The following is a 13,229-nucleotide window of genomic DNA, read 5'->3' as shown; positions in this document are numbered from 1 at the left end:
TTAGTGTCTGGAATGACTCTCAGCAGATCTCCCCTTGGCATTCCAGCCCCCACTTACCACCCAGGCAAACTGGACTTCATGGTGTAAGGTTATTAAAACCAAAACTAACACACACTATGTTTTGGTCACTCACCTCAGGTTACTGGATACTTCAGGTTCTAACCAAAAAACAATGCTGTTAGCCAATCCTTAGTAAACTAACTACAGATTTATTAATTAATAAAATAAATGTTGTTAAAAAGGTTAAAAGCAGATAAAATACATTAAAATTGAATCAGAATATATGAGCCCAGTTGATAGCAGAGATGTAATGTCTGCTAATGGCCGTAAGTCTCTCGGGGCTTTCCCAAAACTAGCTTTTTGGGGATCTCAGTCCAATGGCTCAAAACTTCCCCTGTTGAGAGTTCAGCAGATCAGAGAAGGCAGGAGCATTCCCAGTGCTGCTGCTTATAGCTGCCAACAGCTTGGTGAGTGACACTGATGCAGCATGGGTTTTCGTCTGCTTAGCAAGGATATGTAATGTAGACAGCTCGTGAATCTCCATTGTTAAACAAAGGACCCTTGCTTTGAAGTTAACCTTTTACTTCCCATCCATACACAAATAATCGAGTTACATTGATTTACATAAGGTAATTGCCGGCCACTCATTTTAACAGAGATAGATAATTGAAGACAATGCAGATAATATCATTAATTTCATGCTATATATATATATATATATATATGTATATATATATATATATATATATATATGTATATATATATATATATATATCTCTTTGATCTTAAGGTTGACTGCGTACAGGATACAGACAGACAAAAACAGTCCCATCAACATTTTCCTTGATCTCTTATCAACATAATTGAATGGGCTGGTGTCTGCTAGCCCATTTAACATCGCTTTGATACTAGCACACATTGAATTGACCTGATTATATTGCAGTGCCTCTTGACATGCCTTTAAAGGTTAAACGCAGGTGGACTGGCTAGTTCATTTTAAACTGTGCTGGTTTGTCAGTGCATCCGATGAAGTGAGCTGTAGCTCACGAAAGCTTATGCTCAAATAAATTTATTAGTCTCTAAGGTACCACAAGTACTCCTTTTCTTTTTATGAATATCTTAGAATTCATTGTGATTTTTGTTCTTGTATTTACCCAAAGCCTAGGTAAAGCTTTTTGGCAGGCAGATCATATATTCATTTTGTTTTTATTTTACTTTCTGGGTCCAAATGGGTTTGGTTATTATATGTCAATGGGTTTATGGAGAACATAATTCTGTAATATGGAAACATACTATTAAGTACTTACCTTTATACTGGTAATTGGAAACTTAAATTGCTTTTCAAGTGGAATTATTTTTATAACATGCCAAGTTTTCTTGTTTATTTCTTAATTGGAAAAAAATATTAAGCAGTATATTTGACCTTTTTAATTCTAGTGATAAAAACTGGAGAGAGTGGCATGACAGTGTTTAGACTTCTTACCAAAGAAAATGGATGGGCCTGGATTCAAGCAAATGCACGCCTGATCTACAAAAACGGAAGACCTGATTATGTCATTGCAACACAGAGACCAATTACGTAAGTAATTGTTACAGTATGGCAGCTTAGCTTGAAAACAACCAACCTACCATCTGACATAGATCTTATGAAGATGCAGGGATTTGGGGGTTATGTTTTTGTTTTTGAATGTTCTCTACCTGCTGCAAAGAGCTTTGGGTTTTTTTTTTTTGTTTTTTTTTTAAAGAGTTAAAAATGGCCAGTGTTGCAGTAATTCCATCTGTAAATCCCTCCCTTGATATCTCAAATTGTATATAGCACTGATTATGGCAGATGCCACTGTGTTCCTCTCAGGAAGTAAATTTAATGAAACAAAGGCACAAAATTGTTCCATCCACCCTACTTCTATTTTTCTCCCCTTTTTCTCTTGGAAGAAATCCAACTGCAGGTGCAGAGACATCATATATTACTCATAGGAATTAACTTCAGTAGAGTACCGACTGAATTCCATTCCACTGATTATTTAGCATCATCCATACAAACCCAACAATTACTTGACACTAAGAAATGAAAAATATCGAGAGAATTCAGTGCTGAAAGATCTATGCTCCCAGCAAGGCAAGAATAGTAGAATATGAAGTATGTCATTCAGGTTTATTGAATTGCACACATAATATTGATTAACCTATGTAGAAGTATTACAGTAAATAAACTCCTTCTACAAAGATCTGTTGCTCATTTTAACCCACTAGAGTTAAGTTTTAATAGTCAGATTCCTCCATGACTGGCACTTTTTAAGTGCCTACAAATAGAATAGTTCCCTTTTTAATGCGTCAATTCGAGGAAACAAACTATACTATTTTATTGTAATTACTATAATACTGTAATAAAGTACTGTATTTTTTTTGTCAATTTCAGAAAAGAAGAAGGGGCAGAGCATTTACGGAAGCGAAACATGACAGTGCCTTTTATGTTTACAACTGGTGAGGCTGTGTTGTATGAGGTAACTTTCCCTTTGCCTGGCCTAATGGATCCCTTGCAGACAAAGGTTAAAAGCCCCAAGGGGAAAGGACCTGCTGCCAAAGCTACACTACATAAAGAATATGTTGATCCAAATTCACTTCTGGGTACCATGTTAAGACAAGATGAGTCTGTATATCTCTGTCCTCCTGCTTCAGAGAAACTTTCTTTTGAGAGAAACTTCTTTACGGACACCAGCGATGAATTGGGCAACATTCTTACTAGTGACTGGCAAGATAATCTCTTACCAACTGGAAATAACATCCCGAAACGGGAACAAACTGATTGTCCCCAGGAAAGCAACGTAATGCTTACTGAGGACAGTGCAGGGCTCTTTCAAGATAATAAAAATAATGACTTGTACAACATCATGAGAAGTCTGGGTATTGACTTTGAAGATATAAAATGTATTCAGCAGGATGAGGAATTTTTTAAAGCTGAATTTTCTTCTGTGGATGATATTGGAGACATCGACATAACTGATGAAATCCTGACCTATGTTGAGGATTCTCTAAATAATAAGCCTGACTTCTTGTATTCAGGTTGCCATCAGCAACAGACAACGGTTCAGAACTCTGTCTGTTTGGTACAGCAACATTTGGATAAGCAGCAATTTAATCAGCACCAAAAACAAGTGGCTGAGCAGCAGCAGCAGCAGCAGTTATGTCAGAAGATGAAGTATATGCAAGTCAATGGGATGTTCACAAATTTGAACTCTGGTAGTAGTGTGCCTTTTAGCTGTTCACAGCAGCAGCCAGTGCAATATGTTTGTTCTGACATGCATGGTACTACTCAAGAGTTCGCTTACAAATCAGAAATCAACCCTCCACCTCATGCATGTCGGCAGGAGTTTATGTCTTATAAACAGCCCACAACCCCTGTGCCACAGCTCTCTAGTTTTACCCAAATAGATTTCCCCATAGGACATTTTGACAGATCAATCTATCCTGGTTCTTCAAGCGTGGAGGATTTTCTCAGTTGTTCACAACAAATCCCCGAGAATCAAGAGTGTGGAATAAACTCTCAGCCAGTTATGGTAACTCCTCAAACATGCTATGCAGATGCTGTGTCTATGTACCAGTGTGTTCTAGAAACTCAATCCAACTCTATGGATCAAATGCAATATAATTCTATGATGGAGGGTCAACAACTATTGTTAAATAAGGTATGATAAAGGTCATTGTTAAATTTTCTTCCATGTTCTAATAGTTTTTAGCAGGAAACTAGATGGTTTATGGGATACAGAACCTATTATCAACTAAGTCATTGGATCTGAAACTGATGCAGTTGTAGTAATGAATGAGAGGTACTAACTTCTGTTCATTAGCCTGACATGAGCCATGCTCAGTCCAGGTTCCAGGGGATGTGTCCATATCACAGGAACCTCTACAATTGGTATCTCTCAGACTTATACTTACAAATATCCTCCCTCTCAAACCTAAAATTAGTTCTTCCAGGCCAAGGCTGAGCAGAGTGGCAAAAGCTTGGAGTATGTGTGTATCTATTTTGTAGATAAATAGATTGTTGACTGCACAATTGTCTGGCACATTTAATTGTCAATTCATTACTTTACAATAAGAAAGGTAAACTTTCATTGTTTGGATTCTTAAAATACAAATCTTCTGTTTTAAATCAACAAAATCTCACTGCTTAATTTAATATATTTTAAAGACCACATTAACATACAAATTCTAATTTTACATAACTTGCATGGAATCGTATGAATCCCTGTCCTACATATGTGCAGGTATTGTGAGAGTGGTTTCAAACTGTATGGCAACATGTGTGCACCATTAAGTTGAGAAACTGGTCTATACATATTTTACTCATGAAATACCACAACATTTTTAAGAACTAAGACTTGTAAATATTTTATACTTGTACTTTTGTAAAAATTTAAGTATTTCTTTTGCAGCATTTAGAGCAATGTTAAGAATATGAGAAAAATTAGCACAAACTACATAAATAGGACATACACATAAAAATTAAATTTGGTTAGGCCTTGATTGGTGGGACCAATTACCTTAGTGCAGGAAGTTCAAAGCAGAGCATGGACATAAATTATTTTAAGATACACCTATCTATAAAAACACAATTTTATTTTCTTTAGGAGTATACAATTTTTAGTTTAAAAAACTTACAAAAGAGAAAACTGTTAAAAGGGTTAAAAGGTTATTCAGAAGCGTACCTTAATGCTACAGAAAAGTTTGATCTTTAGGGCACATTCAAGCAAAACCAGGAATGAATACTGATTTAAACTAGGAGTTATGTGCTAATTGTTTTGAATGTGCAGAGTCACTAGCTATATTGCACCTCAGTCAAAGAGGAATAATACGGCAGCAGAAAAAGATCAAAACAATTATTTCCTGTTCCTCAAGTTACTGATTTTAAAATCCAGGTCTTCTCTACCTTTTTTGTTTTGTTTATATGCAGCAGAAAGGAAGAATTATCTGAACGTTGAAAATGGTAGCCATATCCATATTTTGCCAAGGAGAGTGCAAAACAAAATAATATAACATATTAAAATAGTGTAGCCATTCTTCAGACGACATCTTCAGCAAAATTGTTCCTGGGTAGAAATGAGTATATTAGCAGCTTTGGAAGAAAACCTTCCAATTTCAATACAATTATTTGACTGTAATAGCAGCAAAAATACAAAGACATGATTCTTTTTCCAAAGAGTGTGCTTTCTAAGGCCATGATCCTACAAATGCTTGTGCACATACGCGTAGGTATTTGCAGAATTAAAGCATTAACTGGCATTTAACATGCACAGAGCAAGGAAGAAGAATACAATCAGAAAATGTACAGTCTATATTACATCATATCAGAAGTAAAATGAAGAGTAGTTACGTTTAATTCTTTCATTAATTAAATAAAATATAATTATAGAATTATAAAACCTCCTTTCAAATGTAGCATGGTTCTGCAAGATTAATAGCTTTTGCTTGAGAGACCCAAGACTGGAATAGCAGGAAGATACTTTGGCAAAGTTCAGTAAGGAAACTTGCACAACACTTGGCTGCACTATGTCTCACTCTAATCGGTGCTATTAATCCTTCATAGTCCCAGATAATAGTGTTGGAAAGCATCTCCTGCGTCATCCAAGTTAATCCCCTTCCAATAGTACAGGATTGTCATTTACACACATACTCTTGAGCATTGTTATGCTGATGCCTATTTTTAATAACCAATTTAAATTTTCTTTTTTAACTTGTAGGTTGTTAATTTCTCACTATAATATGCATTATTTCCAATTTTTGTTGCTTCATTTTGAAAATTTTTCTCTTCCCGCTCCTCAGCAAAGATATCATGCTAGAGTATTCTAGTGGATTGTCACAGTACTAACAAAATGTACTGTCGTACATAATAGGATATTATAAATAGTTAAAATTAAATCTAGTTGTTAGTCCATGAAAATGGTTAAACCACTAGACTACTGTGTTCTGCTTTTACCTTTTTGTACTAATATTAATGCATCAAAGGGAGATGAGCAACCAGGACAATCTTATGTTAAAATTATATTTATATCATGTCTATATTTACTGTGGCTGTCAGAAGAGTGAATGATTCCAAACAAGTGTGTGAGAGAGAAATTGGTGTATACTTGTAGTAGTAATCACATGAAATAAGTTCTGTTCCAAAACCAGGACTGTAAATAAAATGAATTTGAGACCTGGTTACTGTAGATAGGGAGAAGTTATTAATGGTTACAGTAATAAAACAGGTGGGAAAAAGTGTATGGACAAGCATGTTGTGTCAGTTACCCTTTTCATGATCCTTCTATTCCTAGTTAGTTTCTGTATGACAAGATTTGTAGTTAACCTCAGCAGTCCCTTCTGGACCTTATGTCTACACTGCAATAAAAGCCATGCAGATGCATGGCACAGCTGTGTTTGGCCCAGGTCAGCTGACTCAAGCTTGCAGGGCTATAAAATTGCAGTGGGGAGTGTGTCAGAGCTTGGGTCCCAGCCTGAGCCCACATGTTTACATTGCAATTTTGTACCCCTGCCCCCTGAGCCTCATGAACACGAGTCAGGAACCTGGGGTCTGAGACTCAGTGCCATGTTTTTTTTTTATCGCAGTGTAGACATACCCTGAGCATATCTAGTCTGACCTCCTGCATAACACAGGCCATAGGACTTCTCTGAATTAATTCCTAGTTAAATTAGAGTATGTCTTTTAGAAAAATCTTTAAACTTGATTTTAAAGTTTCTAGGGATTAAGAAGCCACCACAACCTTTTGAAAGTTCTTCCAATGGTTGTAAGACTAGTGTCCTTTTAATAAACAGGGACTACTCCCCCTTACTAATTACTACTATATGCTCAGCAAAGTCTGCCAGATAATGCATATATTACTAAGTGATCTCCCCAAAAAATGGATTTAGTGAAGAACATTGAAATAATCCTTTCCTTGAGGGGGATAGCTAGTGACTTAGTAGATATTTTCCATCTCTGACTTACGATTCTGTGCATATTTCTAAAGAGAATTGATGCATCTGTCTCAGAAGGATTTGTCACCCTCAGATAGAAAATCAGGAAAATCCACAGCTACTGCCTGGAATCAGTAGAAACTCAAGAGTGAAAAGGGCTGTGCACACTTGCATGGCTTGTAGTATCAAGTATGTGCTATTTTAAGGCAGGCCTTAAATAATTTGGGTGCACCTCATGTCCTGTTAAATCAAGGCTACTTTGTAAAGAGTTCATGTAATTTTTAAAGTATTTTGCTTTATTTTCCACTAATATATGGAATATTTGTGCATATAATGATTTTTGTAAATGATAGCATTACATCAGTTGATTAAAATAATCCGGGGGGTGAGGGGGAACGCTTTTGAAGAGAATTGTTGAAATGCAGTATGTCAAGACTGATTTAAAAAAAACATTCAGCACTCTCACCTGATTTTGTTAGATGTGGTGGTGATCATCATCAGTCATTCAAAAAACCCAACTGCATTAAGTGCGGTACATTCCAATTTATAACGGAAGAACCATAAAAGCTGACCGCCACCACCACATTGAAAAATAGGACCTTAGGTGGATTTTGAAAGTGTAACATTCTTGATAAGGAAATTGGTAGTATTGAGATGGAGGGGAAAAAAATCACACTAAAAATCTGACTTTGAGAAACTTTCAAGACCTAGGTATCTGCTCTTTGTCATCGGAGTCTGTGAAAAAACTCCCATTAACTTCAACAAAAGTAGGATTGTGCCCATGATCTTTGTTTATTTAACTTTCCATTTCTCTCACTAGTCCAGTGTGTTCTGTTTGCAGCTTGACCACAGAAATCAGGATTTATTATGATTTTATTATGCAACATGTGTAGTGTTAGTGAGTATTTACTATTAACAAAAAGTTAGAACTGAACAAGTTTCAAGGCATACTGAAAATATTTTATTTTAAAAAATGACAGCAGATTTGCCGTGCAGAACCAAAATATATTTATATGTAGCAACTCCTATTAATATTTTTCTAAAAAAAAGTCCCCCAAACAGTCTTGAGGAAATAGGGAAAAATAAACTTTTAACATCTTAAATATCTATTATTTATAAAATTGAAATACTTGAGTCTTGTGCCATTAAGAATGCTTTACATTCAAAAGCCACTAAGCTTAAAGCTTATGCTCAAATAAATTTGTTAGTCTCTAAGGTGCCACAAGTACTCCTTTTCTTTTTGCAAATGCAGACTAATACGGCTCCTACTCTGAAAACTTTACTACTTCAGAAGTTTGATAATTTAATTCTTCAGAACCAGTTTCAGAATTCCTGGAATGGCCAACTCCTTTTTAATTTTAGATGCCAAAAAAGTTTTCAGAATCCTAAAATATTGTCTGTGATCTTTGTGTAATCTTAATTTTGGGGGAAGAACAAGAGAGGTGGGAGAAAAACATAAGCCCACAAACTCTGTCCTAAGCAAAAGCAGTTCTTGCCCCTGACTAGGGTAATCTTTGAGATGTATGGAAATATGAAAAATGTATTATTGGGAGACTGAGGTTTTTTTTCTTTCCCATAGATAGCTCTCATGGATTCACATGCCCAATTCATAAGGTGATACATAGTTGCTATCAGACACAGTATAGGATTTTTCTGTATACAGTATTAAGCTTTTAATCCTTTATTGGGTATCGCATAAAAACTTTTATTGAAAGGTATGATTGAAATATTTTAGTGAGTTCAACAATAAAGAAATAGCTAGACCATTCCCTTTAGATATCAGACATACCCAGTGTGGTAATGGTTGATTTACTATTTGTATTGCAGCAGTGCCTACAGGCCTCAATCAAGGGTCAAGATCCATCGGTGCTTGAGGTTGTACAGACCTGTAGTAAAGACAGTCCCTGCCTGTAGCTTATAGACTTAAGGCTCGTTGACAGGACCATGAGTTTACCTTCTGTGCTGTGACTTCTGTTTATGTTAAACATGACTGTTTTACTGTGTCTTTGTACTTCCCTCTTTACCCATCCCAGTATGTTGTATCTCTTTATTGGCCCCAGCCATAATGCAAAGGGCTTGTCTACAAGCGTATTTAGTTTGTGGTAAGGTATGAATCTACCCTGCATTAGCCTGCTGTGCTCTAGCTGTTGTGGGTACTGTGCTGATGCACCTTAACTTTTCATTAATGTGCCAATTAGGACTAGTCCTCTCTCAAAGAACTAAGATCTAGTCCTGTCTTAGATCTGAGATAGGCATCAGTCACCTACAGAAACTTAGGCACCTAGGGGACTTTTACAGCAAAAATATAGTCATCATAGAATATCAGGTTTGGAAGGGACCTCAGGAGGTCATCTAGTCCAACCAACCCCCTGCTCAAAGCAGGACCAATCCCCAATTTTTTCCCCAGATCCCTAAATGGCTCCCTCAAGGATTGAACTCACAACCCTGGGTTTAGCAGGCCAATGCCAATGCTCAAACCACTGAGCTATCCCTCCCCCCCCATCAAGTAAGTTTAGACACTTAAATGGTTAGATAGCCACTTAGCATGGGTTTTGTGGATTGCAGTGGTGCCTAAATCTTGGGTTTAGGCACCTGAGTCACTTTGTGGACCTGGAGCTAGGTTAGCTGATTATGACTAGTTTCTGCCCCTATAGAAGAAGCATTTCTTTCACAATTGGAGTGGGGTTTTGAGGAGGGGGGAGTAAACACCACCCGAAGCTTAGCCAGAGAATGCAGAAAGAGTCCCTGTCTATTTTAGGATTAGGAATCTCTAATCTTTCTTGTGCGTTTCACTAAATGCTTTTGAAGTTTTTTAAAGAAAGTAATCCTTTTAATTTTTTTTTTCCAGTTCCAAAATGGTTTCGGTGGAGTAAACTTACATGAAGCATATCCCTCTCAGTTAGATGTCATCAATAACACACAGACTGCTACACACCCTCAGTCGCTTCATCATCCGACAGAATCCAGACCTTTCTCAGATTTGGCATCCAATGGATTTATGTAATTCAGAGCCAATATCCCATCTGTGGTTTTTGATGGATGTCACTTTGGCCTGTGAAGGAGCGCTTGATAAGGCTATGAACACGGGGCTTTAAAGCCCCGAATACATTTTAAGTAGTTGAGGCTGGTTGCACTATATATCAATAGGACATGTAATCCAAAACCTGACTTTTTGGGGTAGAAATAGGAACTATACTTTGACTAAAAGTGTGCATGCGCTGTTGTCAGATTGAAAATGTGGTGTTGCTGCAATATGGATTATGTACTACATACATCACGTTGTAGAACATAAGATAAGGTAAATGGTTTTATTATTTAGAAAATAAATGGGCACTTTGACGACCTTACTTGTAATGACACAAAAGAAGATGTTTTCACGCTTGGATTATTGCCAGATTTTATTTTTTAAAAATTGAAATTTAAAAAGAATGATCTAAATTTAAGAGTGTCAGAAGCACTACTTTTTTACTGCATACTAAGCTTTTTCCTTCAATTAATTGCTTGTTGTTTTAGCTCCTTTTGTTTTAATTTCCAGTTCTAGCACTTTAATAGATGGATTAAAACAAGGATTTGATATGCAATTTGAGGTTTTATATAAACAAATCCATTGCATTCCTCCTCTACTGACAATCTTAAGTGCCTCACAACTTAGCTACCTTATTTCTGAAAGGAAGCTTGTTTTGGAAAATATTCACCATAAATTAGTCATCGACATTGTGTGAACTTTTAAGTAACATACACAGTACTATTGGCTTTCTTTTTTCTATAAAGTTTTTAGCAATTAGACTCAATTCTGAGTCTGCAGAGTTGTAATACTTATCTGGAGATGTAAATGTTTTACATTTAGGTCAAGTAAAGGGTTTTGTTCTGTACTACACATCTGCTTTCTTCAGGTAAAACAGGGTAAAAACAACAGAGATTTTGCATGGGGGAGGATTCCTCAAGATTAGTTTCAGATTTTTAAGGCTGAAAAACATGTGCCTTATCTTGTGTTAAAACACTTGTAATGTTCTTCGGAAATAAAAGTACAAGACTGCTCTATGCAAATACTTTCACTAAAATGGATATTGAAAAGGGTTAACTTTTAAATTATGGGGGAAGAGCTGTCTCAATAGTAAATAGTATTGAAGTTTACTTTTATAAAAAATGTCTTCACTGATAGTCCAAGTTCGACTGGCTGCAGTTTTTAACATTGCAGGGGGGAAGGGAGGGTCTGCTATTATTAAATGTTATCCCTGATAAATTGCACTCTAAAGAAAGTGATCATTTTTTTCGTTTATGAACCCACTTGAAAAGATCTATGTGCAAAATACAAAATTGAAAAAAAAATTAGTTCAAGTTCAGAGAGATTATCCTAGTAATGAAAAGGATTTTTGTATTTTTTGTTTTCAGAAAAGCTAAAAATTTTGCTTTGGGTTTTTTATTTGAGAGAATTGTTAGAATTGTAGACACCAATGTTTGGTGCAAAATAGTAGCATAATGGAAAAATACAGAAACGTGTATATGTTCAAATTATTGCATACTCTTGTGTGCTGTATTCATATATAATAAAATGTCTTTGTAAAATATTTTAAAACAGTTAATTTTAAAGTGTTACATCATATATATAAAGATGAAATGTTTACATTTGTTATGTATAAATATAAATTACAGTGTAGGCAGTTTGTTAAAAAGGAAACAAAAATAAACCACCTTCCTCCTGGTTGGTGTTCTTATTGTTTAATACAATTGGAGTTTTTTAACTTGAGGAGAGAGAATATTTTGCAAAATTGTTGAAAATGTGATGCGGGAGCTTTCATTCCACCGTTTGTGCAATCTGCACTGAAATAACTACAAAGCTAAATATTGTGCATTAGATTTTCATCCCATTTCTTTGATTTCTTCTTTGAAACACATTTCCAAAAGTAAAGCTAATTTCCTTCTATGCTGTATTATGATCTGCTAGACAGAATATCAAATTCAGTTGTAGAATTTCAGATGCATGACTCTGCCAGTTCCTTTAAATAAAGTTACCAAGGGAGAAATATATATCAAGGAAATAATTTGTATTAATACTCTTCCTTATTCAGGAAAGCCCTAAAAAGAAATTGGCTTGGGACATGAAATTAAATTTTTTAAAGTTTCAAACTTCGTGATATCTCACACTGAAAACAAAAAGTTTTGATTTTAATAGCATCTGGATTCACATTTTAACATTTAAATTTTTAATTTAAGGTAAGTTTTAACCAATTTCTTGCGTTTCTAGTTAGTGTATCACTTTTAAGAGTGTGAATTTGACAATCTGTTATATAAATTCTGTAAAATTGAAAGATTCAAAGGGATAATGTACATTTTTACATCAGTATAAATAAAAATGTATCTGATCAGTCTAGCTAAACCAAAATCTTCTTGTTCTATCACTAAGTGCCAAGGAAGCAGCAGTACTAGTGTACTGCCTTATTATAAACATTAGTTTTGTTATATACATAATATCAGGGTTTTTTTCCTGTAGCTATGCCTACAACAAACTCATGATTGACTGTGTATTCGTGAACTATTAATCTACACCAAACTACTTCAAAAGTGCACAGGAATTTTTGAATGTCTTCATTAGCCCTCCAGTTCTGTTATGATATAAGATATAACCCATTGTTAATCAGTATTACTACCCATTTTTTGTACCAGTTTTCTTGGCTTGTTTTGCTTCAAATTCTTATTTCTGATTTGCTATGCCTGCACATGCCATGCAGTACATTTCTTGGCTTAGGGTATGTTTTTTGTAGTGTTCTTACTGACCTTCAGCAATGTGTGTAAAACATAATATATGGTAATAAAATAATCATTTGAATGTAGCTTATGTATATGTTCTTTCACTACAAACAGTTCTTTGTCTATGGCAGAAGCTTTGTGATTGCGGACTTTGGAATTTCCAAAGTGTTAAACACAAGCACATGTAGACAACTTGTTGCTGAATATAAAAACATACATTTGAACTGTAGTTCTGTATCAAAATGACACAGAGAATGGTAACTGGCAGCTTATCAACATTTTAGTCAGCAACAATTAACTCAACAGTTGAGTTGGATTAGACACCACTTGCTAACCAGATAGTCTGATACCAGGAAACCTGAGTTGATAGGCCCAAAATTTGACTTAACACTTTTGTATTAATTTTGTTTTATAGGGCTCCATACTCTGAATGAAAAAGGTATAAACATTTCCTCTGAGGAAAAAAAAATCAGGTTTTTTTGAGTATGTATTAACTGACCAAGTTATTTTAAAGTAAGAGATATGTGCAT

The 13,229-nt window shown here is 35.3% G+C and overlaps 1 protein-coding gene across 1 annotated transcript in view; it reads left to right on the top strand.

Moving 5' to 3' along the window:
- Positions 1–12,782, top strand: part of AHR (aryl hydrocarbon receptor) — a 121,223-nt gene extending 108,441 nt beyond the window's left edge. Inside the window, exons 9-11 of the mRNA XM_038389849.2 lie at positions 1,438–1,579; positions 2,417–3,683; positions 9,800–12,782. Of these exons, the coding sequence (XP_038245777.1) occupies positions 1,438–1,579; positions 2,417–3,683; positions 9,800–9,955 (1,565 nt within the window). The 3' untranslated portion in view covers positions 9,956–12,782. The remainder of the gene's footprint in view (positions 1–1,437; positions 1,580–2,416; positions 3,684–9,799) is intronic.
- The last annotated feature ends 447 nt before the right edge of the window (positions 12,783–13,229 follow it).

This window comes from Dermochelys coriacea, chromosome 2 (genome assembly GCF_009764565.3).
Source record: "Dermochelys coriacea isolate rDerCor1 chromosome 2, rDerCor1.pri.v4, whole genome shotgun sequence".
Lineage (NCBI taxonomy): Eukaryota > Metazoa > Chordata > Testudines > Dermochelyidae > Dermochelys > Dermochelys coriacea.
This window is presented reverse-complemented; position numbering and strand designations above follow the sequence as displayed.